General features: G+C 37.8%; 1 protein-coding gene and 1 non-coding gene across 2 annotated transcripts in view; both read right to left on the minus strand.

Moving 5' to 3' along the window:
• Positions 1-185: 185 nt before the first annotated feature.
• The window catches only part of LOC142624046 (uncharacterized), a 40848-nt gene continuing 16906 nt past the window's right edge, over positions 186-24127 (minus strand). Inside the window, exons 12-25 of the mRNA XM_075797546.1 lie at positions 20306-20357; positions 19971-20072; positions 19739-19885; positions 19416-19578; positions 19080-19310; positions 18843-18997; positions 8993-9121; positions 8745-8862; positions 8395-8590; positions 8128-8239; positions 7892-8046; positions 5045-6494; positions 2861-3055; positions 186-1124 (exon numbers count right to left, since the gene is read on the minus strand). Of these exons, the coding sequence (XP_075653661.1) occupies positions 654-1124; positions 2861-3055; positions 5045-6494; positions 7892-8046; positions 8128-8239; positions 8395-8590; positions 8745-8862; positions 8993-9121; positions 18843-18997; positions 19080-19310; positions 19416-19578; positions 19739-19885; positions 19971-20072; positions 20306-20357 (3676 nt within the window). The 3' untranslated portion in view covers positions 186-653. The remainder of the gene's footprint in view (positions 1125-2860; positions 3056-5044; positions 6495-7891; positions 8047-8127; positions 8240-8394; positions 8591-8744; positions 8863-8992; positions 9122-18842; positions 18998-19079; positions 19311-19415; positions 19579-19738; positions 19886-19970; positions 20073-20305; positions 20358-24127) is intronic.
• LOC142626544 (small nucleolar RNA snoR2/U65) lies at positions 9929-10077 on the minus strand. The gene has a single exon (XR_012842540.1). It is a non-coding gene; the product is annotated as a small nucleolar RNA snoR2/U65 (small nucleolar RNA).

Here is a 24127-nt window from a genome sequence, read left to right on the forward strand (position 1 = left end):
TTGAGCCCACATGCTACATTTTCTGCATTTTCAGGTGGGGACGACCCCCATATCTTCACAGGCTAAATGTGGAAGTCCAGCTAGACATGTCACTCACAGGTGTAACAGATTAAAATAAACCTTGGGGATCATATTAAGTGGTCTGAGAAATGACCAATGGATTAAAAACTATCTGGCTTCAGCTGTTGCTTTGCCGCAAGGCATGCAAGAACCTCACAGTTAACAAATTTATATAAAAACGTTAGTTCTCATGTATTACAATGAAACCTACAAAACCACACCAATATAACATTTTCTTTTCAATGCCTATGCAAAGGACGTCACGAATAAGGCTGGTATGACATATTTCTACAAAATTAGTAAAAATGAACGATTTGCCATGACAACCCTGTAGAGTGGAATAATACAACAATAAACAATGGGTGGGATGAAATTAACATAATAAAATGAATTGACAAGCTCAAATACAAACGAGAAATTATACATTATTTACGCATTTGTGCTGCTACTTTTTTTCTCTTCAATAAGCAACCCGGAAACTTGCCGAAGGATATCCTGTAGCAGTGGCTTTCTTGAGGTGGAAGAACCCTGAAACAGTATTGTTCCAAATCCTGAAGTGTACAGTTTAGAGCAAAATTACCCTTGTTTGGACCTCAGCCAAATGGTGAAGGAACAGGCCCTGCAAGTGCGTCTGATCTCTTAATGCTTCCCATGCCACATATAATACATCCAGGCGTTGAGAGAGCTGAAAATTTGGCCCCACAAAGATCACAAACATCATACCCAATAGTTGACAGACGGCTGAGCGTGGCGGCACAGAATTGGGAAGGATCCTCCAATGGATCAATGGACTTGTTGGACAAACCCCTTTGATTACACATGTCAATCAGGCTCCTCAGTTCATCTTGTTTACTTGCAGGTGCTTTGGAAAAAAGGAGCTCAAGCATCTGCTTGGAATAAGCATAATTCTGTACCTCAATGTTTCGTTTAATGGCAGTACGGATGCAATTTATGCGGTGCTTAGCCAGAAGAGGCAAAGAACCTAAATGACGTGAAAGTCTTGCCATCTCATCCTTTGCACTGAGTGCACTTGGGCCTTGAACTTTCTGTAACCGCCCAATTTCCTGTGGTGGAATACAAATGAAACACAATCATGAAGCAGAACATGTCAACAAAAAGAGTATTGTACCAATAGGTCAAAAGTTCATGTAAGATTCTTAAAGGTAAAACTTATTCCAGTTACAAGATATCAGATCAAATGGCAATAGTTGGGAAACCTTTGGTAGAAAGTTGAAGCTCAATTCATCTAGAAATCTATTTCACAGAAATGGTTTTACAAGATATACTATATAACAGAACAATTAAAATTTTGGCAGACCGTTCCTCAGATTCTCTGCTGTAAGGATATTCCCCAAAGCAGCAACCCAAAGGAAAAAAGCCACATTATTAGGGACAAACGGCTTCCAAATGCCCTTCCATGGGAAATCATCAGAACCTGAAGGAGTTAATACTCTATAATAAGATCGAACTTCAAATCTCTCTGAATCAAAGGCCTCCAGCATAGCTTATCTACTCTAAACCACCCCACCCCACCACCCCCCACCTTAATGGAATACAGTAGATCAAAAAAGATAGAGAGAGATTCCAATTCCCAATCTTGAATTGCTCAATTAAAATTCAACGCCCAATGAATCAAGCCCATTTCTAGATTGTAAAAGATCCGCTACAAAAGCATCCTAGTTCCGAGAAATACGGTACAATTCCGGAAAACAAACCTTGAGGGTAGAATCCCCACACCAAACATCCGTACAGAGCTTTATATTAGACCCATCTCCCACCTCAAATTTGATAGAACACAAAAAGTGTCCCACCCCTTCTTAATGTATCTCCAAAGGCTCACCCCATAAGCACCATGGGCTGCCTTCGTGCACCAGCCCCCCTCCATAGAGCCATACTTCAGAGCTATAACCCTTCTCTGAAAAGCTTCCCTCTCCACGTCAAAATGCCACAATCATTTTCCTAATAGTGCTTCATTGAATAATCTGATTTTCCTAACAGTAAACCCACCATTTTGACAAGGCCCGCATAACTTGTCCCATTTCACCAAATGGAAATTAGATTTCTCACATAAACCCCTCCACAGAAAATCTCATTGTAATTTCTCCCAAAGAGCTACATCAGCAGGAATAGGAAAAAGAGACTTCAACAGTTAAGCCAGCTGGAATAATATGCTATCCACCATAAACCAACTCTTTTAAGCCCTGGTTAGATCTCAAAACATGAAACACCCAGATCATGTTAACATTTACCCCAATCAGAAAGTATGCGGAATGAGCAGTAGTCAAAATAGATAGCACAACAACATACACTATAATTTCAAGTGGGTTCTGAAAAAGATTATAACAGTGACATCACTCTGCATATGGAATGCTTTACACTTATTAAGCTTTCTTCTACTCAATAAAAGTTGGCCACCCAGAATGGCATCTTTAAGTGGGGTCAGAATAATCTAATGACTGTTCTAGACTGTTCCAATTGTCTGATTATGCCCAAATCTGGCTGTAAAGGTTAGTGCTTCCCAAATCAGTTACAAAAATACTTTCTGATGAATAGTTAGAATAAACCCTAAGACCCACCCCTTCAATGTGCAAAGTGCCTTTAGTCTTTTACTGCTAGATAGGAGTAGGACACAATTCGCATCAGTTCACAAATCTTAAAATCAATATGGAAGCATCATTAAAAGGAAGACAGTTCCAAACAACACTAAAGGAAATCCTGCAGTTCTACAGTCCATTTGGCCTCAAGAAATAATAGCTCATTGTACATAATCCGTTTGAAAGTTGAATACAGATGACAATACCTGAAGAAGAGTAACTGCTATCTTGTACTGAGCACAGATGGTTGCTTGAGCTTTAATATCAGCTCCACGAGACTGATCCTTAGCTAGTGCAAGAAAAGCTTCATCGAAACAAGATAATGCATCTGGAAGTTGATTCTGCTCAAGATGAACAAGTCCAGTCTTGAAACATATGGGAGCAACAGCACCACGGGGAACCTGATATGAGAAAAGACTTGAAATTAGAATGAATGAGGCAAGCTAGATAAAACTAAGCATACATATGGAAAGAAAAGACAATGGATTAAATGTCAAAAAATTCCATTCTCTTAAAGCTTCCCCTTCACATGTACCAGCTCAAAGTAAAAAGCCTCTCTGTTGCAAACTTTCTCAACAACACCCGCCCCCCCTTCCCAACCTTTTCAGATCACAGGAAAAAAAGGAAAAAGAATTTTAAATAAAAATTATAGTTGCCAATTGGTGCTGAGTGTGTAAATCCAATGGGAAGTCAGTGGACCATCTTCTACATTGCCCCATTGCTAGGGAATTGTGGCAGTTATTGCAATGCTTATTTGGTGTCACTTGGGTAATGCCCAATTTAGTATTTGCTCCGTTGGATTCTTGGAAGGGGAAGTTGAGCAACCATAGGAGTGGGGGCGTTTGGGGAGCATCTCCTTCATGCCTCATGTAGTGCATTTGGAATGAGAGGAATCTTCGTAACTTTGAGGGAAAGGAGTTACCCTTGCCACATCTTAAGCTTCTCTTTCTGAAGATGCTTTTCAAGTGAAATTTCCAATTTTATACTTTCTCCACAGCTACTCTTGTGGACTTTTTAAATGATCTACTCGTCAGTCACTAATTTTTCTCTCTCTGTTTCTTTTTTCTATTCTTTTGTATACATCCTCTGTACAAGGATAGCGCTGTATGTTGCGCTTTTTTAATGAATTTATATTATCATTTTTAAAAAAAGAAAAGAAAAAAATGTAGTTTCCTAAACACTTTATAGGTTACTACATGATTTAATTAACATTACCAATAATTGGTAGTTTTTGTCCACTGTTATAAAAAATCATATGAGGTAATGTGGTAAGTAATAATCTCCAATTAAAAAAAAAAAAGGTAAGAATTTCCTATTCTTTAGAACTTCATTTTCTGCCCATACTAATTTGAAAGAGAGTGAGTTGATTCAAGTTGAGAGAATAAAAAAGGCTGTGTGTGGGTAGCTGCCCGGAGTGGCTCTTTTGAAGTGAAGTTGTTCTATTCAATCTTATCTGACAGAGGTAATCACCCCTTCCCTTGGATAATTTGATGTAGAGAAATATTTGTGTTGTTAACAGCTGTTGTATGTGTAAAAATGATTGGGAATCAGTGGACCAACTACTCATTCATTGTCCTTTTGCCTCTAATTGATGGTCCTTTGTATTTAGCTTGTTTGGTATTTTCCTGGGTTATGCCTAAACAAGTGGTTGAGTTTGCTTGCTTGTTTGTTGAGAGGTGTTGGGTGACTTAGGTCAGCAGCTGTTTGGGATGTTATTCCATAGTTTATTATGTGGAACATATGTCGAGAATGGAAAAACAGAATCTTTAAAGGGGAGGAGCGTCCTATCATTGAGTTGAAGCGCATTTTCCTTCGGTCTTTGTTTGAATGGAGGACTGCTTTGAGTGGTCTTGACATACCCTCAGTTTTAGATTTTTGCTTTCCTTGTACACATCCTGTGTATCAAGGAATTTTCTTCTTTTTCTTTTCTTTTCTTTTCTTTTTAATGAAGTTTTTATTTACTGATTAAAAAAAGAGCAGAGAAAGACCAAAAATAACACTAATAGAACTAACCAAAAAAATATGTCAATTAAGGAAGCAACTAAGAGTATGATTATGGATAGAATAAAATGGTGGAAAAGAATATATGTGGCCAACCCCGACTTAATCTGTGAGGATCCATAGCCAACCCCAAAAAATTTGGAACTAAAGCTTGGTTGCTTTTGTTGTACACTTGTACAAACTGTGGGAAAGAGTATTTTTATATGCGAGTGTGTGCATGTACATATGTATATATGTACGCACTTCAACATATATGTATGCATGTCTATATTTACCTGTCCTTCAACATATATGTATGCATGTCTATATTTACCTGCACTTCAACATATATGTATGCATGTCTATATTTACCTGCGCTTCAACATATATGTATGCATGTCTATATTTACCTGTCCAGGACGCACAGAAGATGGGGGAGAAGCAGAAGGGGCCTGAGGTTTTCCTGAATCTGCAGAACTCGGAACTCCAAGGACACTAAGATCAAGAGGTTGTGAAGAAAGCGGCACCTGACCTGCCTGAACCTGAGACACTGGTAGGACAGCTGCTTGACCCAAGGATTGCGGTGGGACACCACCATCAGGAAGTCCAACGGTGTCAAATGACACAACAGGTTGTTGGGTGGTTTGAGGAGGAACACCACCATCAGGAAGACCAATATCAGCTTCAGATGCATTAACCTTGTTCGGTGTTAACTTGTTTTCAACCCCTTGAGAAGCTTGATCCAATTTTGAAAGATAAGTTCCAGGAGGAGGCAGTGAGGCTGCAACCTGGAAAGAAGGTATTGTATTCTGGAAAAAGTCCTCCGGAATAGGTCCAGCTGTAACCCCTGCACCCCTAATTATAGAAGCAGGCTGTGATACTGTTGTGGACTGTGTGAATGAGTCAGTGCCAAACGGATCAACAGGGGTAGACACTACAGGAGCAGTCACCATTCCGCTGGTAGCAGAAGGTTGGGATAAAAGCTGCCCCAGGTCCTGCGATCCACTGCTTAATGACTTGGTCCTACTTATGGGTAAAACTAATCCATCACCAAGTTTCAATTGCTTTGTTGCTTCTTTAATCTTATTCACATCCACTGTAGCAGATGCTATTGGCTTGTCACGTATCCTAATGTGTATCTTTTTAGTTTTTGATACTCCCTCCTCATCACTGCTGCTATCATCAGCAGCAGGACCATACATCGATTTCTTAAATTCTTCTTCTGCTTTAGCCTGCTCATCTGCAGTAGTGGAACTGGCAAACTGTTTGCCAAGGGATTCCAGACCCATCAAGGACTCACCCTTAGAATTATCATCAGGCACTCCATTGGATTTATTAGGCATGTTTTTAACTGAAGACATTTGAAGTCCATTTGGCTTCTTGTCACCACCTGCAGGTGTAAAGGCTTTAACCAGACTATCATCCCTTACTTCTACTATGTTGCCTCTTCCTTTAATTGCACCCAGGTACACACCAATGTGATCTGTAATAATGGATGGAATAGGACCATCATCAGTCCTCATGTATGGCATCACTTCTGCAGCTAGCTCCCACTGAGGAATATTCTTCAAGTTGGTTGGGGTTTTGATTTCCCAATTCCCACCACCCCATTCAGGTCCTTTGGGAACCATACTCTCAGCTGCAAAGTTGGCAAAAATGCCTTGTGTCCATCCAGTAGAGCGGACTCTTAAAATCCTTTCACAATATCTCCTTAATTCTGAATCAGTGCCATCTTCTTCCAATTTTTGAGCAAGACGCCGCATCGCACTGGGGTTAAGGTGGCATATAAACAGATCAAGCATGCTTTCATAGTCTGCTATAACTTCAAAAGTTTCTTTTGCACTGTCAAACTGACCAAACCTGCAATTTCATTGTAATTTAGAAAACCAAAACCCCAGACCACAGTAAGTTAAAAAAAAATGATCACTCCACTTCCATTCTTGAGTCTATGAATCTCCTATATAAAGAAACTTTAAAAAAATCAGAGGTGCTCATACAATGTTGCTGTCGTTAACATTTACATTATAAAAAATAGGGCCACAAATTAACTACAGAGCAGCATTAACCATAAAAATAATATGATGCTTAGCATGAGCATAGCTCATGAACAAGACTCCAAGAATAAGAATAAACTAATCTTAGTCAGTAATCTTCAAATTTACTAACAAAAAATGAATTCTCATTAACATCCTTCCAGAGTTATATACATTTACATTATAAAAATAGGGCCACAAATTAACTACAGAGCAGCATTAACCATAAAAATAATATGATGCTTAGCACAAGAATAGCTCATGAACAAGATTCCAAGAATAAGAATAAACTAATCTTAGTCGGTAATCTTCAAATTTACTAACAAAAAATGAATTCTCATTAACATCCTTCCAGAGTTATATACATTTTATCTGCCAATGACCTTGATGTTTGCCCCCTAAATACATAACAGAATAGAAAGCATTAACAAGGAAAAGAATAACAAAATGGCAGGTATGAAAACAAACAATAACTTCCATAAAAAAATCTCATGTACACTACCCCTTAGGCCAAAGTATAGATATCCAGTATGCCCAGCGCAGTATGGATCTTACAAAATTGATTTCTCCCAAATGCTTTCGTTCATATACCTCTCAAGTCTTAACTTACTACCTATTGCACATATATGTCTCTGTATGCATATCGTTACACTTATCAAAGGTCTTCAACAAAACAATGGTTAACTTCCACACGTAATCATCTCATTTGGTCACCAGCAATATCATAACAGATCTTCCATGGAACCAGAAACATGAACAACCATTAACCACAGCACAAGTACAGAAACTCCTACCCCCAGCACATAGCCAACATGAGTTCCACTTAAGGAGGAGCCAGGATTTTATACACCAGCTCAACATGAATTGTGAAAAAAAGAAAAAAAATAATTGCTACAGACAAACCACAGAACAATATTCAGGAAAAGGAAATTAGCAGGGACAATCATAAACCAGAACAGAAAATTGACAAGAATGCCTAGAGATCATATTAGAATTAAATAGTTTCCCCACAATGGATTTCCAGCACCTCTTGTTTTCAAACACCAGCTCATGATGGGACTAAAAAAAAAAAGCATATATCAAAATAAATTACTAGTTGAAATATCACAGCTATTTAGGAAATAAAATATTATTATGATAATCACTAGTAGATTTAATAAATTTCCAGGAAAGATATTTGCAGCATCAGAAATTTAAATCAAAATTTTTGTTTAATCTGCATACTTGATACAAGCATAGCCCAATTGCCGGAACCGGTGAAACAAATGAGAGGTTGGAGGACATCTTGGATAATCTCTAGAACGCAAGAATTCATCTTTCAAAACAGATAAAGCTGTAGAAAAACGGAGAGCCTTGATAGCATAGACACCCCGCAACACCTAAGTTCAAAATTACAAAATGTTCAGAAAAAAAGATACTGGTAATAAAACATGCAAAACAACATATTATCAATTACTCACCTGAGTGAACTGAGGGCCTGCTTGGGATAATGACACAGCAAGATCTCCACAAACAGGAGAACCTCTAGCAAGAATATCAAGAGACCTTGGAGTTATACGCAAGCTGTCAAACCTTCATTCAGATAACAACTTGAGATGTCAGAACTCATTAAGGCTTTAAAATCCAATATTTATACAACATGCAGATGTAAAATTTTCATAGATGATAAAAAATTACAAGTTCCAGAAAGACAGAACATCTATAGGCTGAGAAAGGGGAAGAAAAACCTTGATGTTATTTGGTACAATATTTCTGACAGGTCAAGCTTCTGTTCAAATCTTTCTTGCATAGTGGCAAATCCAATAAGAAGAGGCTCAAGAAGCCCAACAAGACAGCTCTTGATCTCAAACCCCTTCTTCTGTCTAGGATTTATTTCTGTCGGGTTAGCGAGCAACAATCGATCATTCAAAGCACCAACCAAAGCTGCATAAGAGAAGTTTGTCTTGATAGGTCAGAAGGATAATGGTTTACAGTAGGATTTCAATTGATAACTTATAAACCATAAAGTACACTAGACTGATGACTGGTCTAACATGTTATTGGAAACAATTCCAGGATAGAGGCAGAAAATACATACCAGCATAAGGCATACTGATGGAGAGAATGGTCCTCACTTTTCCATCCCAGCCAAGCACACTAATTGCAGTAGCAGTAGAAAAGAGAAGTGCAGGCCCAACCCATAGAAGGGATCTAAAGTGCACATTAGTTAAGTGTTCAAAGAAGCATTTGAAACCTCAATCATAAAATATATTTATAATATATATATATATATATATATATATATATTGATATATATGAATTTCATTCCATTTTATTTCAGGATATTGAAGGAAGCCCTTTATCAAATTTTGTGGAGCTGCTTGCCAATATCTCAAGATCAGCCGAAACTATAAGCACCCTTTTTGTAGTTAAAATTCCACCAACATAGCCTCGAATTGTTTCTTGCCAGTGGACCTATCAAAGTAGAAATATGCAAGATTCAATAAGCATATTTAAGATCTTTGTACACTTAATTGAATGGGATCCACAACAGTGTCATTGTAATGTCAATTGAAAAATATAGGGATGCATGTAATGAAGGAAGGCTATATGCAAGATGCATCAGCATCAAATAACAGGATAAATAGAAAATTGATCCATATCAACAAAAATAATGATTATATAACATGTTAGACAGGAGGCATGACAAGCAAAGTCTTGAGTTGTATGTTTTATATTTGTCTGACTGCTTCCACCCCCCCCCCCCCCCCACCCCCCACTCACACACACACACACACAAAGGTGGGACATTATGGGATTACTTGGTACATTATAATTCAGAGGTGATATGCTTTATAGGTTAGGGTAGTAGTGTTATAAACCCTAGGGCAGTAAAAAAAAAGTGTTGTATTGACTGTCAGAGAGATCTTGACATAGAAGACCCCAAAATATAAGTTTTGGTGGAACAAGGAACATTTTGCTTACTTATGCTGTATTTTATTGAATAATATGTAATACACAGCAAGGTGTAAACACTCTCTCTCTCTCTCTCTCTCTATACAAGCATCACAAATTCGGAAACTTTGTTTGGCTTCAATCTTAGATTGATGTGCTAGAACCTCATATCCTAATTTTTGTTCTCTCCTGCTTTCCTGTGTATACAGATAGTGTACTTGGGTGACTTTTTTATTCAGTTTTTAATGAAAATATTTACTTATCAAAAAAAGAATGTCATATACTTTTCTTTTTTTTTTTGATAGGTGAAGAAAGAAGGAAATATAAAAATATAACCGCACAAAACGGCTCCATGGACCAATGTTTTATTAGATCCACAGGTTCCTATCAAGATGTGAAACAACGACTCACTCTTGGTCCAATCATAGCATCACCGATCACCGCTGTAATAGCTCTCGGCAACATGGCATCAGACCTTCATATCCTAATTATTAAGAGAGAGATAATTTTTCAAAGAATGTGGAAAAGGGAGTGGAAGTTCAAAGATGAAAACTGGAGTCCCTCTATATAAAGTTAATACATTAAGAAATGCCAACTGACTTAGTAGGTTATAAGCCCTTCTTTTTATTAGTATGTTACACATGCATCGAGTGGGTCTTGAACCCACAATCTCAGCAACATGTTACTGACGGCTGGGGTTTGAGATTATGAAATTTACCCTCAATTTAACCCTCATAGAAATCTGTCCATTACCCAGTGGAGGGAATAGAGTGGCGGGATGTCATTTAGTCCCATGATTCTTTGATTTTTTATTATTATTTTAATTCTTGTCATATGTTAACAATTTGTGTACTTAAAAAAATAAAAAAGTCTTGATCAGAAGTAATGTGCAATATTCTTTAAGATTTTCATTATGCAACGCATACTTAATTTCAGCTTCAATAGTAAACTAATAATAATGCAACAAACTATGCAAGAGATGAAAATAATCAAATTCAAACACCCCCAACCCCCCCCAAAAAAAATAAAAAATAAAAAAGACTTGTCACAGCTACAAGCAAGGCAACACCTTGTTTAGAATGTGTGACAATCAGAGGCTGATTTTTTTTTTTTTTTTCAATTAGTAAGTTATACATGCACCCAAAACATCTTGACCCAAAGACCTCACAGTCGACCCCATTCTGTGTAGAGTATTAAATGCTGTTTGAGCTAGAGCTCATTCACCACATCTTGAAGATTTTCAAAGCCAATATGATATTCACCAATAAATTCCTACATATTAGAAAATTCCAATTCTAGGGCCATTTTAGTAATTCACAGATTTGAGATATTTGCATATAAATTAGTAGCTGTTAGGTTATGAGTCTAGCTTATTTTACCCTTGTTCGGATTAGTTTGAGTCCTTTTTTGTTATTAGGAAATCTCTTCTCTAACTAGGATTTTTTAGCTTTTCTAAATTATGTTAGGAATTTGCTACTAGATAAGCTAGCCATATGGCCTCTTTTTTTCTTCTTTTTTTGAAATAAAATTGTATAAATCAAGAAAAAACGAGGCACCGAAGTATATAGGAAATATACTGAGATAAACAATCAGTTACAAAAATCTTATAAGTCAACAATAGAAAATAAAGAAAGGTTCCTTGTGGCTGACAACCAATCCAATGAGGAACTAAAAATAGGAAAACTTGAGATCAAGCATAGAATTTCGGTGTCTTCAAAACTCTTGCTATTCCTTTCCCTCCAAATGCACCACATCAAACAATGGGGAATAATCATCCAAATATGACTATTCTGGTGACAACCAAACCAACCTTGCCAACAAACTAGAAAGCTCAACAACAGATTTTGGCATCACCCAGTGAACTCCAAACAAACCCAAAACCATGGACCATAAGTCTGAAGCAATATAGCAATGTAGGAAAAGGTGATCAACAGATTCACCATTACATTTGCACATATAACACCAATCTGTAATCCTTATCTTCCTCAACCTTAAGTTGTCAATTGTCAAAATCTTACCCAAAGTAGCAGTCCATACGAAAAATGCTACTCTCAACGGCGCCTTTGATCTCCAAATGATTTTCCAAGGGAAAGACTGATCACTAGTGCTTGGAGGGGCACCCAGAAGTTAAGAAAAAGTACTAACCTTGAAGCTCTTTTTATGATCCGGTTTCCAGCGCATCTTATCCTCCCCAATCCCCTTAATAACCATACCATAAATGATATCCATAAACTTCGAAGATTCCAATTCCCAGTCTTGAATGGCCCGTACAAACTGTAGATCCCAGTGAAGAACTCCATTAGTGAATTACATTAAATCCGCCACACCAGCCTCCCTATTACGACAAATCCTAAACAACTCGGGATAACAAACAACAAGAGAGCTCTCCCCACACCATCGGTCTTGCCAAAATTTCACCCGTGTTCCATCCCCAACTTCATATAGAATGTGGCTTGAGACTCTAGAAGGCCACATTAAATTCTCCCCCCCGCCCCCCCCTTCCCCCTTCCTTCACTACCATACTTCTATCACTCTTCTCCATAAAGCATCCCTCTCAAGGCCATAACGCCACAACCAATTTCCTAACAAGGCTTCATTAAAAAGCCTCAATCTTCTAATACCCAAACCACCTAAAGAAAGGAGTACAAACATCTGCCCATTTTATTTATCTAGATGATAATTAGTCTCATCTCCCATACCACCCCATAAAAATTTATACTGCAATTTTTCATTACGGCAAGCAACATCAGCAGGAACAGGAAATAAATAGAGGAAATAGGTAGGCAAGCTCGATAGAGTACTCTTAAACCATTAGAGAGAACTTAGTTTAATAAAAATTCACTTTTTTATGCCTTTTTTAGTAGTGAGTCCATTGAAATTCTTCTAGGTGATACTCTAGAAGGCCTTGGTGAGAATCCAAGGTTTTCCTAATCCTTCTTTTTTTTGGGATAAGTAAGAAAGATGTATATTCGAAAAACTACTTTGTGCAAAATAGCACAAAGCGTAAAGATTACAAAAAAGAGAGAGGGCAAAAACAACAAAAAGAAACTATTTACAAAGAAAAAGAAAGCTAAGAAATAAAGGGAGAGATTCACTAGAAGTGAGTCCACAAGCCCTAGACCAATCAAAAAGGAAACTAGTAAAAAGAGCAAGCAACTGGTAATTGGATCAATCTGAGTCCTCAAAAGTCCGCCGGTTGCGTTCCCGCCAAATGCACCACATCAAACACAACAGAACTAAATTCCGAATGTTAGATGAATGCTTCCTCAACCAATTCCAAATGAGAGAACCTACGAAATCGCAAAAGTTCTAAAGACAAAAGTCCATAAATGATGCACCTTCTCACAATGTAGCAACAAATGATCCAGTGTCTCCCTACAACGACACATGACGCACCAGTCAACGAAATCAAAACCCCTAATCCGCAAATTATCACCTACGAGAATCCTATCCCAAGCTACTGTCCAAACAAAGAAAGAGACATGCTGGGGTGCCTTAACCTTCCAAATACCTTTCCAAGGAAAAACAATGGAAGAAGAACCACACAACATATGATAAAACGAACAGATATTGAAATCCCCATTCTTTGTCAACTTCCATCACATACAATCACCATCATGCGTTAGAGGTAAATTTGCCGGCAAGAAACGAAAGAAATCATCCACCAATACCACCTCCCAATCATTAGGACGCCGAATGAAATGAACATCCCAACTTCTCCTATCCCCCGCTCCTTGCCTTATCAAAGAAGAGTCAACAAAGTAAGCTCCTTGCTTTTGTATAAGACCGGAAAAGCCAAATGGAAAGGAAGGTCCCCACACTACCGATTTGTCCAAAATTTCACCATCATCCCAACTAGGAAGTCCACTCCCCCATCCTTCCCCAAATTTAGCAGCTATAACTCTCCTCCAAAGCCGAGTTTCCTCAAACCCGAAACGCCAAAGCCATTTTCCTTGTAAGGCTTTATTGAAAGTGGTTAGTTTCCTAAGTTTCCTAACTCCTAATCCACCATTGGCAATAGGCACACAAATCTTATCCCATCCCAACAAATGTGTTTTGGACTCGCCCCACAAGAAATCACTTCACAACTTCTTAATTTTGTTAGCCACATGAGTAGGAACAGTGAAAAGAGACAAAAAAATAAGTAGGGAGGCAAGATAACATACTCTTTAGTAGAGTCAATCTACCACCTTTCGACAAATACAGCTTCTTTCACCTGGTTAACTTCCGTTCAATTTTTTCCAATATAGGATTCCAAATAGGGGGGACTTATGAGATGCCCCCAACGGCATGCCTAGATACATCATTGGCAAAGACCCAACCCAGCAACCCAAAATCTCTGCCAAAGCATGCATATTATTCACCTCCCCTATAGGAACTATTTCACTCTTAAACACATTGACCTTCAAGCCTGTCATAGCCTGAAAACAAAGTAGTAACAAACGAACATGTAGAAGCTGCTCCACATCTACATCACAAAGAAGAATAGTATCATCTGCAAACAACAGGTGCAAAACACATTCCCCTCCACCCCTCCTACCATCAACCCTAGAGCCATGAAGTTAACCTGCCCCCTCCATTCTCTTCAGCATCCTACTAAACACCTCCATCATAACCAAAAATAACATGGGAGACAACGAATCCCCTTGACCCACTACTAAACAACTCCCCTCACCCACCCACTGACCAAAAATAAGGGGAAAAAAAAAATTCCACCTTGCTGCTTTTCCCCCTTTACATAACATTCCTAGCTACACCAACTCTTCTTGGTTAGCAATATAGAGTCAATATGGCACCTTCTGAAATCAACCCTTGCGGCCCGACTACCTCGAATTAGCCAGAAATACTGTTTTAGTTTTTTATGTATTTGGATTAGTATGGGGGGATTCCGTAGTTTCTTTATTGAATCTTAAGTTGTTTCAGTTCGTGGTTGAGGAAGGAGGGAATGTTTTCTCCCTTAAGATCTTTGAACAAGGCAAATACCACATGCAATCGGTGTTTATGGGCAAGGGTGCAGCGCTTTGGATTTTGCGGAATCTGGAACACATTGTGATTGGGGCTAGCTCTAAGCAATTCTTCACTCTTAGGGAAGGTGCTACTGCGTACACTTTGCAACGGGGGTCCAATTCTTTTGGGCAGTTTGTATCAGTGACAGAACTTAAGGTTGGTGGGCGGCGGCGAAATATCATTATTCCAGCCGGTAAATTACAACAAGGATGGAGAACTTTTGGGATTGAATTACGAAGGATGTTGGAACCTGCTCAATATGCGTTGGGTGGGTTGAAGTTTGTACCGTATAGATTTAAGCAGAGCCCAATACATCATCCTACCAGGTCATTTGTGGATGTTGTTAAAGATCCGATGCAGGTGCAATGTTGAAATATGATCAGCAGCCCCTTAACAAAGATAAGATTAAGGCTGGTTTCGTGACGAATAATGAGGAGATTCCAGGTGACAAATCTCACACTCAGGTTGTAGTTTCTGAAACTCAGGCTGGTAGTTTTCATCAGGCAGCCGTGGGTGGTGGTGAGGGTGGAGTAGGTGATATTAATGGCAAGAATAAAATTGAGGAGAAAATCCCGGAAGGAATTAATTGTAAAAATCCTTTGAAGACTAGTTTGAATTCAAAAATGGCTGAGTTTGGAAAGTTGCGTGATTTTAGGAAGGGACGTTGGCTGGGTAGAGGGCTGACTGTGAGTGTGAATGAATATGGGAAGAGGCGGGTATCTTGGGATGCTGTTAAGGGAGGTCAACAAACTGGTAAATGGGTACCAAGGAAGGTTTATTCTAATAACGCAGTGGGTTTGAGCCCATCCAAGAGGAATGCCTCAGCCTTGTTGGGTAATAAAGAAACTAGTTTGGGCCTGGGTTTGATAAGCCCATCTATCTTTGAGATTGGAGAAAGTTCTCTTAGTGGCCCACGGGCTCTGGAGTCCTCTGATCAGACATCTCCTTCCACTACTCTCCAACAATGATTGAAAAAAGCCATAGAGAAACCATTCGAACTTGGAGCTTTATCCCCTCCAATTCTTGGACAGCTGATAAAATCTCCTCCTTCTCAAACCTCCTTTCCAACCAGCCCCTTTCCATCCCCACAATTTGATCAAATTCTATTTCTTCCACCAAAGGCCTCCACTCCTCTGTCTCCTGATACAAACTTTTGTAAGATTGAACAACCTGAGTAGCCACTTCTGCTCCCTTCTCATAAATCACCCCATCCACTTCCAAAAAACTCAGATGGTTATACCTTCTATGGGAATTAGCCACCTTATGGAAAAACTTAGTATTATTATCACCCTCCTTAATACACAACATCCTCAATTTTAGTCTCCATGAGATCTCCTCTAGAGAAATAAGACACTTAGCTTGAGACCTCACTGCATTTCTCTCAAGGATCTTCACCTTAGAGAGTCCAAGATCCCCATCCTTAGCATCAAGTACATCTAAAGCACCTAGTAATTCCTTCTTCTGACGACCAACATTGCCAAACTCTCTACAGTTCCACTTAATAATGTCTACTTTCAAAGCCTTCAACTTTTTAGCAAACACATAACTAGGTGTACCAAAGAAAGAATGGTGATTCCACCATGAGTAAACTCTATCAACAAACCCATATGTCGTCAACCACATCTTCCCTTTTGCCATACCCCCTGCCTCCAAAAGAATTGGGAAATGGTCTAAAATAGGTCACTGTAAAATCCGTTGGATCACATCTAGAAAGTGTTCCTCCCAATCATGTGACGTCAGGGCTTTATCTATCCTGGACATGGAAGGTTGGTCAATGCCACTAGACCAATTATATCTCCCTCCCTCCAAAGGCAAATCAATAAAATTCAAATCCTCAATAATCTCTGAAAATTTTTCCTTAGCCGGAGTAAGACGAGAACCACCCCTCCTTTCACTTGGAAAAGGAACAACGTTGAAGTCCCCAATACAAAACCAAGGAATATCCCAATACTACTCTGAATACCGACCAACTCATCCCACATCTGTCCCCTCACACTGTTATCATTTGGGCCATAAACCACTGTGGATGCCCAAATAAAACCATCTCCCACACCTTGCCATTTGACTGACACCGAGAAAGAACCCACCAGAACTTCCAACTTTTCAAAAACCCTCCTATCCCACAAAATCAATAATCCACCAGTCATCTAATCAGCATCCAAAGCCACCCAATCCACATATGGAAAACTCCATAGACTACAAACCATTTGTCTATCCATGCTAGCAAGCTTTGTTTCTTGAAGGCGTACTACATCACACTTTCCCTCACATAACAAAACTCTCACTACCAGATGTTTCTGAGAGTCATTCAAACCTCTAACATTAAGAAATCATTTTCAACTTCATTAAAACTATAACAACCCACTATTGTTTCTACTACACAACCAAACTACCTCCCATCATAATTAACCGAGGAAATTATATTCCTCAACTCTCTTTGCCCTTTACTTGTAGAAGTGGCTAATTTTCAATTAACAATTGCTTTCTTCTGCCTCAGTTTGTCAACCTTCATCTCCCTTTCTAACTGTTGAAGATAAGCAATACACAACCTCTCATGGCGACTTAGGGAGCCCAACCAATTTACTAAACCCTGGGATTCTTTGCTTCACCCAATTAGAAATTTCCAACGTACTGCCAAGACCCAATACCTCTGTATCCTTGTGCATATCAGCGAACAAAGCCGTACCTAGAGGAACAATAGTGAGTAGAGGGGTAAAATCTGAAAAGTTCTCCTCCTTACCCGAACCCAGTTCTGAGAAAGCCACTTCCTCCTCCGTTGAAACACGCATCCCAAACAAGCCACTCTCTATCATCAATGGAATCAACGGTAAATTGGGCTGATCAAACTCAAAAACATCTATCGACTTTGTAATCTCATCACCCATCCCCTAAATAAGACTCACGCACCTCTTGCTTCCATCTTCATCCCCACCCTGACACCCAAATCAACAAAACCAGACTGGGATAGTCTCTGAAGAATATTGGCCAAGAAAAGACCTTTTGAGATGTTGTCAGGTGTTCCTAGAGCCACCACAAGACCACTGGCGTTGATCCAACGCCTCTGCCATGGCTGTCAAGAGAATCGGCGAAACAGAAGGGCACATCGGTGTTGCCGATGAGTAGGCCAGAGGGATCGCGCAGCTCCTAGAGGAGTTCTCACCCACTTCATATATGCTTGGGCCCGAGAAGCATGGTTTGGATGGCTGGGTAAAGCCCAAACAGGGTTCTTTTCTCTTTTCCTACATTTCGTTATTTTTCAGCCTCAACCAGACCTTGTTTAGCAAGCAGAAGCATGTAATTTTCAAAAATTCTATCTCAAAAAACATTAACGTCCAAAAACCCTAAAAATCTTGAATTTACAGTTGTCAATACTATTCACAGGTATTGGACAGCACCACTCTCTCTTTTCTTGTGTTATTTCAAATCCAAACCTTCCACAATCCTTAAATTATCCTTCTTAACATAATTCCCACCTATTATTTTAGGAACCCCTTGTCTCTAAATCAAAGCCCCCCCCCCCCCCAAAATATAGTTCATTTTTAAAGCTAGTTGTTTACTAGTTCTTATGTTGCATGATAAGCAGTTCCTTTTTCTTGTAACAGAAAGCTAATTAGTTGATAAGATTGTTAGTGATAAGTGTAATAGCCTAGGATTTGGTCAATCACATGGTAGGTTCTTGTAACTAACTTAGTAGCTTGCTTATGTAACTATAAATAAGCAAGACTCCCCTCATTGTAACTAGATGCATTTGAATCCAAGAAATCTCTACCTATGAGGTATGATTCCAAGAGCGTGTCTCTTGAAGAGCTAGTTCATTCTTTCTTTTCTTTAAGCAACTTACCTTTCTAAAACAGCCTTGCTTTTCACCTATTTCCTCAGTCAACCCCCCCCCCCCCTCCCCAACATCATGTATTAAAACTAGTCCATCCTGGTGCTTTTTAGCTCAGCGACAAATACATTATCAGTACCTTGTTATATAGGCTACAAGGACAACCAAGAACGTTGTAGTTCAACTAGCACCTCCTAGTGTTTCCGATGGAGAGTCCAAGTTTAAATATCCCCTCCCCAAATAATTTAACATAAATATATAAATAGGGCTACCAGGGCTTTTTCTAGCAAAACCAACAACACAACTGTGCCAACTATATTTCTCAAGGCTTCTACTTGAACAATATGTATGCCCTAGTGAATCATTCACTATTTAGCAAGTCCTAAATTTTAATGAAAATTTTACCTGAAGTACAATCTCATTTACTTTCAACTTAATTGAATTTTTCCCTTCAGTTTTTGTCGATATATACTGGCCATCAGCAGCTGAAAGGCGGTATCCTTGAACTAGTTTGGCCAAGCCAATCAGATTCCCGTGAGAAGCAAACATCAAAGTTGATTCTACAATTACAGAAGAATGTGATCAGCATATTACATTATATAGATAGGTATATTAAACATGAAAATCTATCTTCCCAAGCACCTAGTGGAGTAGAAAATATGCGATCAACTTCATTGTCAAACATAAACTGCATTGGACCCCGAATGGAACCAACGTTAGTATCGGCAGATTGGTTCTCTTCCATTGCACCATTCTTGTCGTTAGCTTCCTGTGAAACTGATCCTGGCAGGATATATAAAGCCAGTCCAGTCTTGTCATCATCAAGTATTGCAAACTGATTTTCATTGGGGCCAATAAATGCACCATCTCGACCTAGAAAAGACAGTTTTGAAAAATTACTTCGTTACATTGCTGAAAAGGCAGATAATTTTAAGAAACATCAGAGGGGGAAAAAAACAGTTCCAAATATAGACAAACCTTTGACTGTGCTAGATTTGCTATTCGCTGCCTGGAAATCAGTATTTTCCCAATAAAGCACAACTTCAGTTGTAGCACCACTGAACTCATAAACAACAAGAAATAGGCTTTGTTTTTTACTGTAAACCATGTACTTTGGATAGTATTCCACATTTCCAGGGATCTGGGAAAAAAATAGAAACAACTTAGTGGCATTGTCCACACAACGTTGCAGTTACTAATGTAAAACCATGACCTAATGAAAACTTTGTATTAAAAGTATATGTTTTTTAAGATACAGCCATCATAATATTTCACAGAGAATAAACCACTTTCAAAATTACCGATGTGTAGAGTTTCTTGTAAATACTCTCTGCTCCAGAAGATAGATTATATGCTATTAGATTCACGCCATCTAGATAAAAAGCCCGGACAGGATAATGAAGAACGCGGTTCTCTTTATTGAAGAAATTTAGCTCCAAATGAAATGGCTGCCAGTGATGGTGTCATACTCAAGTTACAGCAAAGGCAACATAAATATTATGGTCAAAATCATTAAATTATGAACAAAGTTACCTGGCAAACGGGAATGTCCTTTAGATGATGTTTAGAATCCAACATAGTGATGAGTGGCAGCCGAGATATTGGAGCGTTTTTTGCATGACCTTCCATAAAATGCTATAAGAATCATGTAGAACAGATGAGTCAACAATAAAATTAAAAATTGGAGAAATGATGAAGGTTCCCAAAAGCATTTAGGGAAAAAACAGATTCTTATGAACCAAGTTGTTAAACCACAACAATTTTGCCAGATCCAAAATTTTTTGCATCTATACCCATTATGACTAGGCATAGTTGACAATATATACTTGAGATAAAAAAAATTATTATTTAAAAAGCAAGCAACATACACTGTAAAGAAAAGCCTTCCGAGCAACGTCTGTTATTGTAAGCTGACTATGGCTGCCATAAGGGATACAATTGTAAGAACTTAATATAGGATATTTGTAAATTTCAAAATTTATATACTGAGAGAGAATATTCAATGAAGATAGAGTTTCATTCATATAAAGACTGTCAATGGTTATAAAGGAATTGTTACTTTTTCAATCTTCATGCTATGTACTCAATATTTAATATTTATGGGCAAAAAGCTCTAACTTAAACAACAACTCCCCCTTGTAGGAATAAGGTGGAGGATATGATCATTGGTTTCCACAGGGTGTATGTCTAGCTTACCTATAAATAAAATAAAATAAAATTTTAAAAATGATACACTATAAATCACATTAAATTCGAGAATGCAACAAATTATAATGAAAATTTTGAGTGTAAAAGATTAGACTTGAATTGAGGAAATTAAATTGTAAGAAGTTTAGCAATGAGAAAATATCTCGATTTCAACGAATTCATACATAAAATTTAGTCATTTTATTCATGAATAGATCCACTACATATACACTTTGGGACGTCCTTACTAGCAACACGATACATAGAACCCCAGACACAGTGAAAAGTGGGCAAGTGTTAACTAGGGTGTTCCCCCATAAGTGACATGCTACATTGGTGCTCTAGTGTAGTGAAAATGGGCAAGAGTTCCCACACTTAGGTGGATGAGTTCAAGTAAAGAATTTTTTTTTATTTTTTATAATTTAATAATTACAATGGGAGAGGGGGAATTTAAACCCTAGATATCTTTGTTGGAAACATCAAGAAGTGCCAGCCAGTTGATACAAGGCTCTTGATGAGTGCAAGAAAAGAAGTTGGTCCAAGCAAATAGGATTTGTATTTTGTATATGCACTTGGAATGTCGAGTCTAACAAGAAGATTAATGAAAATAGTAGATACAATAACTAAGGGGGAGAATAAAAATAGTTTCTTCAAGAGACTAAGTGGGGTACGTGAGAGTTCTAGAGAAATTGAACATACAAGATATAAATTATGGTATATGGGAAAAGATAAAAAAGATATGGGGTAGGGATAATCATAGATAAAAGTCTTAAAAAATACGCCGTTCAGGTTAGGAAGATAGAGGATAGAATTATGTTAATAAAACTTGATTTAGAAAAAAATGAAATTAATATAGTTAGTGCATAAAATCCTCACATAGGCCTAGAAGAATCCATTAAGTAAATATTTTGGGAGGACACGGAGAAATTGATTCAAGGGTTACCCAATGTGGAAAAGATTTTTATTGAAGGAGATCTCAATGATCATGTTGGAAAATGTATTGTGAGGGTTTTGAAAGAGTACATGGAGGCCAAGGATATGGAGTTCTGAATGAATCAAGAGATTCTATACTAAACTTTGCAATAACATATGATTTGATACAACGAACACTTGGTTTAAGAAAGGGTCTCACACTTAATTATTTTCGAAAGAGGGACAAGCGTTAGTCAGATAGAATTCATTCTTACTCAAAAATTTGATAGTAGATGTTGTAAAGATTGTGAGGTTAAACCAAGAGAGACTGTAAACACTATACATAGGTAAGTGGTACTAGATATTTGAATTAAAAGATGGAAAAGAAGAGATATTAGATAGAGAAACCCACAAATCAAGTAGTAGGGTTTGAAGGGAAAGAAACAAAATGTGATTAAAGGGTTTGAAAGAAGAGAAACAACATGTGATTGAAGATTGAAAGTGAGTTAGTGTTGCATGTGTCGGCATAGTTGGGAGACGGTGAACCATCTTTTCATCCACTACAATGTTGCTTTTGATTTGTGGAGCTTTGTTTTAGATCCTTTGGGATTTAGTGGGTTCTATTCGACAAGGTTATCGATCTTTTATTCAATTGGGTTGGTAAGCACTCGTTAAATATTTGGAATATTGTTCCATTATGTCTGATGTGGATTATATTGAGGGAGTGGAATCGGCGCACTTTGGAAGATATGAAAAGCAGGAGAAGCCAGCTGTTAGCAACATTCACTAATTCCTTTGATGAATGCTCTTGCGCTTGGGGTTTACAACTAGCCATTCTACTGTATTGTTTCTAGAGTCGTTGCCAATGTATATAAATCTTTGTTGGTGCAACTTGAAAATTGTAGGTTTGTTTGAAGAATTAGGATGAAAGAGGTAAAGAATAAATTGAGGAAGAGGGAATGGGAAAAGTAGTGGGACTTTATGAAATTCTAATTGTAGTTTAGAAGTGTTTGGGTGATGTGTGTATGTTGGTTGACAAACATGTTTTATAAGATCTCAAGTATTAACAAAATGCCTAGTAAGTAGAGGAGAAGCACTATTATTCCTATTTACAAGAACAAGAGAGATATTCAAAACTATACAAATTACTGCATAATCAAGTTTATGAGTCACATTATAAAATTTTGGGAGAGAGTGATTGAGCATATGTTAGACACAAAGCAACAATATCTGCGAATCAAATTGGTTTTAGGCTAGGATGTTCTACAGAAACAAAAAGTGAAATAGGAATGTTAAGATGGATAAGGGGAAATACTATGAAAAATGGATTTGAAATAAGGAAATTTACTTAAAGATAGGGGTGGCCTCTATTGATGAAAAGATAAGGAAGAGTCGCTTGATATAGCTTGGTCATATGTACAAAAGAGCAATTAATGCACCAATAAGGAAAAGTTAGTTGAGTCAAGTCAAGGGAAGCAAAAAAAAAAAAAGACATGTAAAGTGAGGAAACAAAAACTATAAATTTGGATAGAATAGAATGGTGAAAAAGAATACAAGTAGCTGACCTTGATTAGTATGTTGAAAATCCATTGTCAACTTCAAATATTTGGAACTAAAGTTTGGATGTTATTGTTGTATTCCTAGACGTCAAACACCTACTGTTTGGTCATGCCAAAGTAGGAAACTCAGATTTAAAGATCTAGATATGGTTCTAACCTTCAGCATTTTTGAATGAGCTACTACTGCTTTCAGCAAGAATTGAGCCCAGAAACATGCATTTGACAGGCTAAGACTGTTACCATTGCATTAAGCAATAGCACCTTATTTCCAAAAACAAAGGTACTTATGAGTTATGACGCCTTTAACTAACATCGTGCCTTGTACGCATATAGACCAAAGTATGTTAAGTTTTGCAAACTATAGCACATATCTTCAACAAAATTTGTACTTGTCAGAAACAACATGTAATGCACTAATCTTTACAGGGATTTTTGTCCTGAAGCTTGGGGATTATATGTTATGTCCCTTCTTCCTATCAGACCATAATAAATATATCATGTCTCTTCATTTGGCTTCTGCAATCATTATCTACTCATCTAAAGTTGAGTTTTGGTTAAGTAAAAGTTTTCACGGGATTTAATATTCTGACACCAGAATTTGTGCCTATCTTGGAATTTGCTCTTTATTATGTCCCTTATCATAATATTTCCTCTTCAATATTTCAAAATAAAGGGTTCTTCCACAAACTCAATCTTACACATGCCAGTGAACCCTTGCTCAAATGGCACTTCCACAAACCCAATCTTTTTTCTTTTCTTTTCTTTTTTTTTTTTTTTTGATAGGTAACAAAGAAAATTTTATTAAGAAAAAACTAGCCAACCCAAGTTCATTAAGGATGTACTGTGGGGGCAAAAATCAAGAACCAAAATTACAATGATCAAGTAAAGCAAGAAGGGAAAAACAAGAAAAATGCGATAAAGCCACACTCCAAACAAGGAGAGCATGCAAGAATAAAGACTTAATCTCTAAAAAGGACCACTCACATCCCTCAAAGCATCTAGTATTCATTTCTCTCCAAATACACCACATCA

Source organism: Castanea sativa, chromosome 2 (genome assembly GCF_040712315.1).
Source record: "Castanea sativa cultivar Marrone di Chiusa Pesio chromosome 2, ASM4071231v1".
In the NCBI taxonomy this organism is placed as follows: Eukaryota; Viridiplantae; Streptophyta; class Magnoliopsida; order Fagales; family Fagaceae; genus Castanea; species Castanea sativa.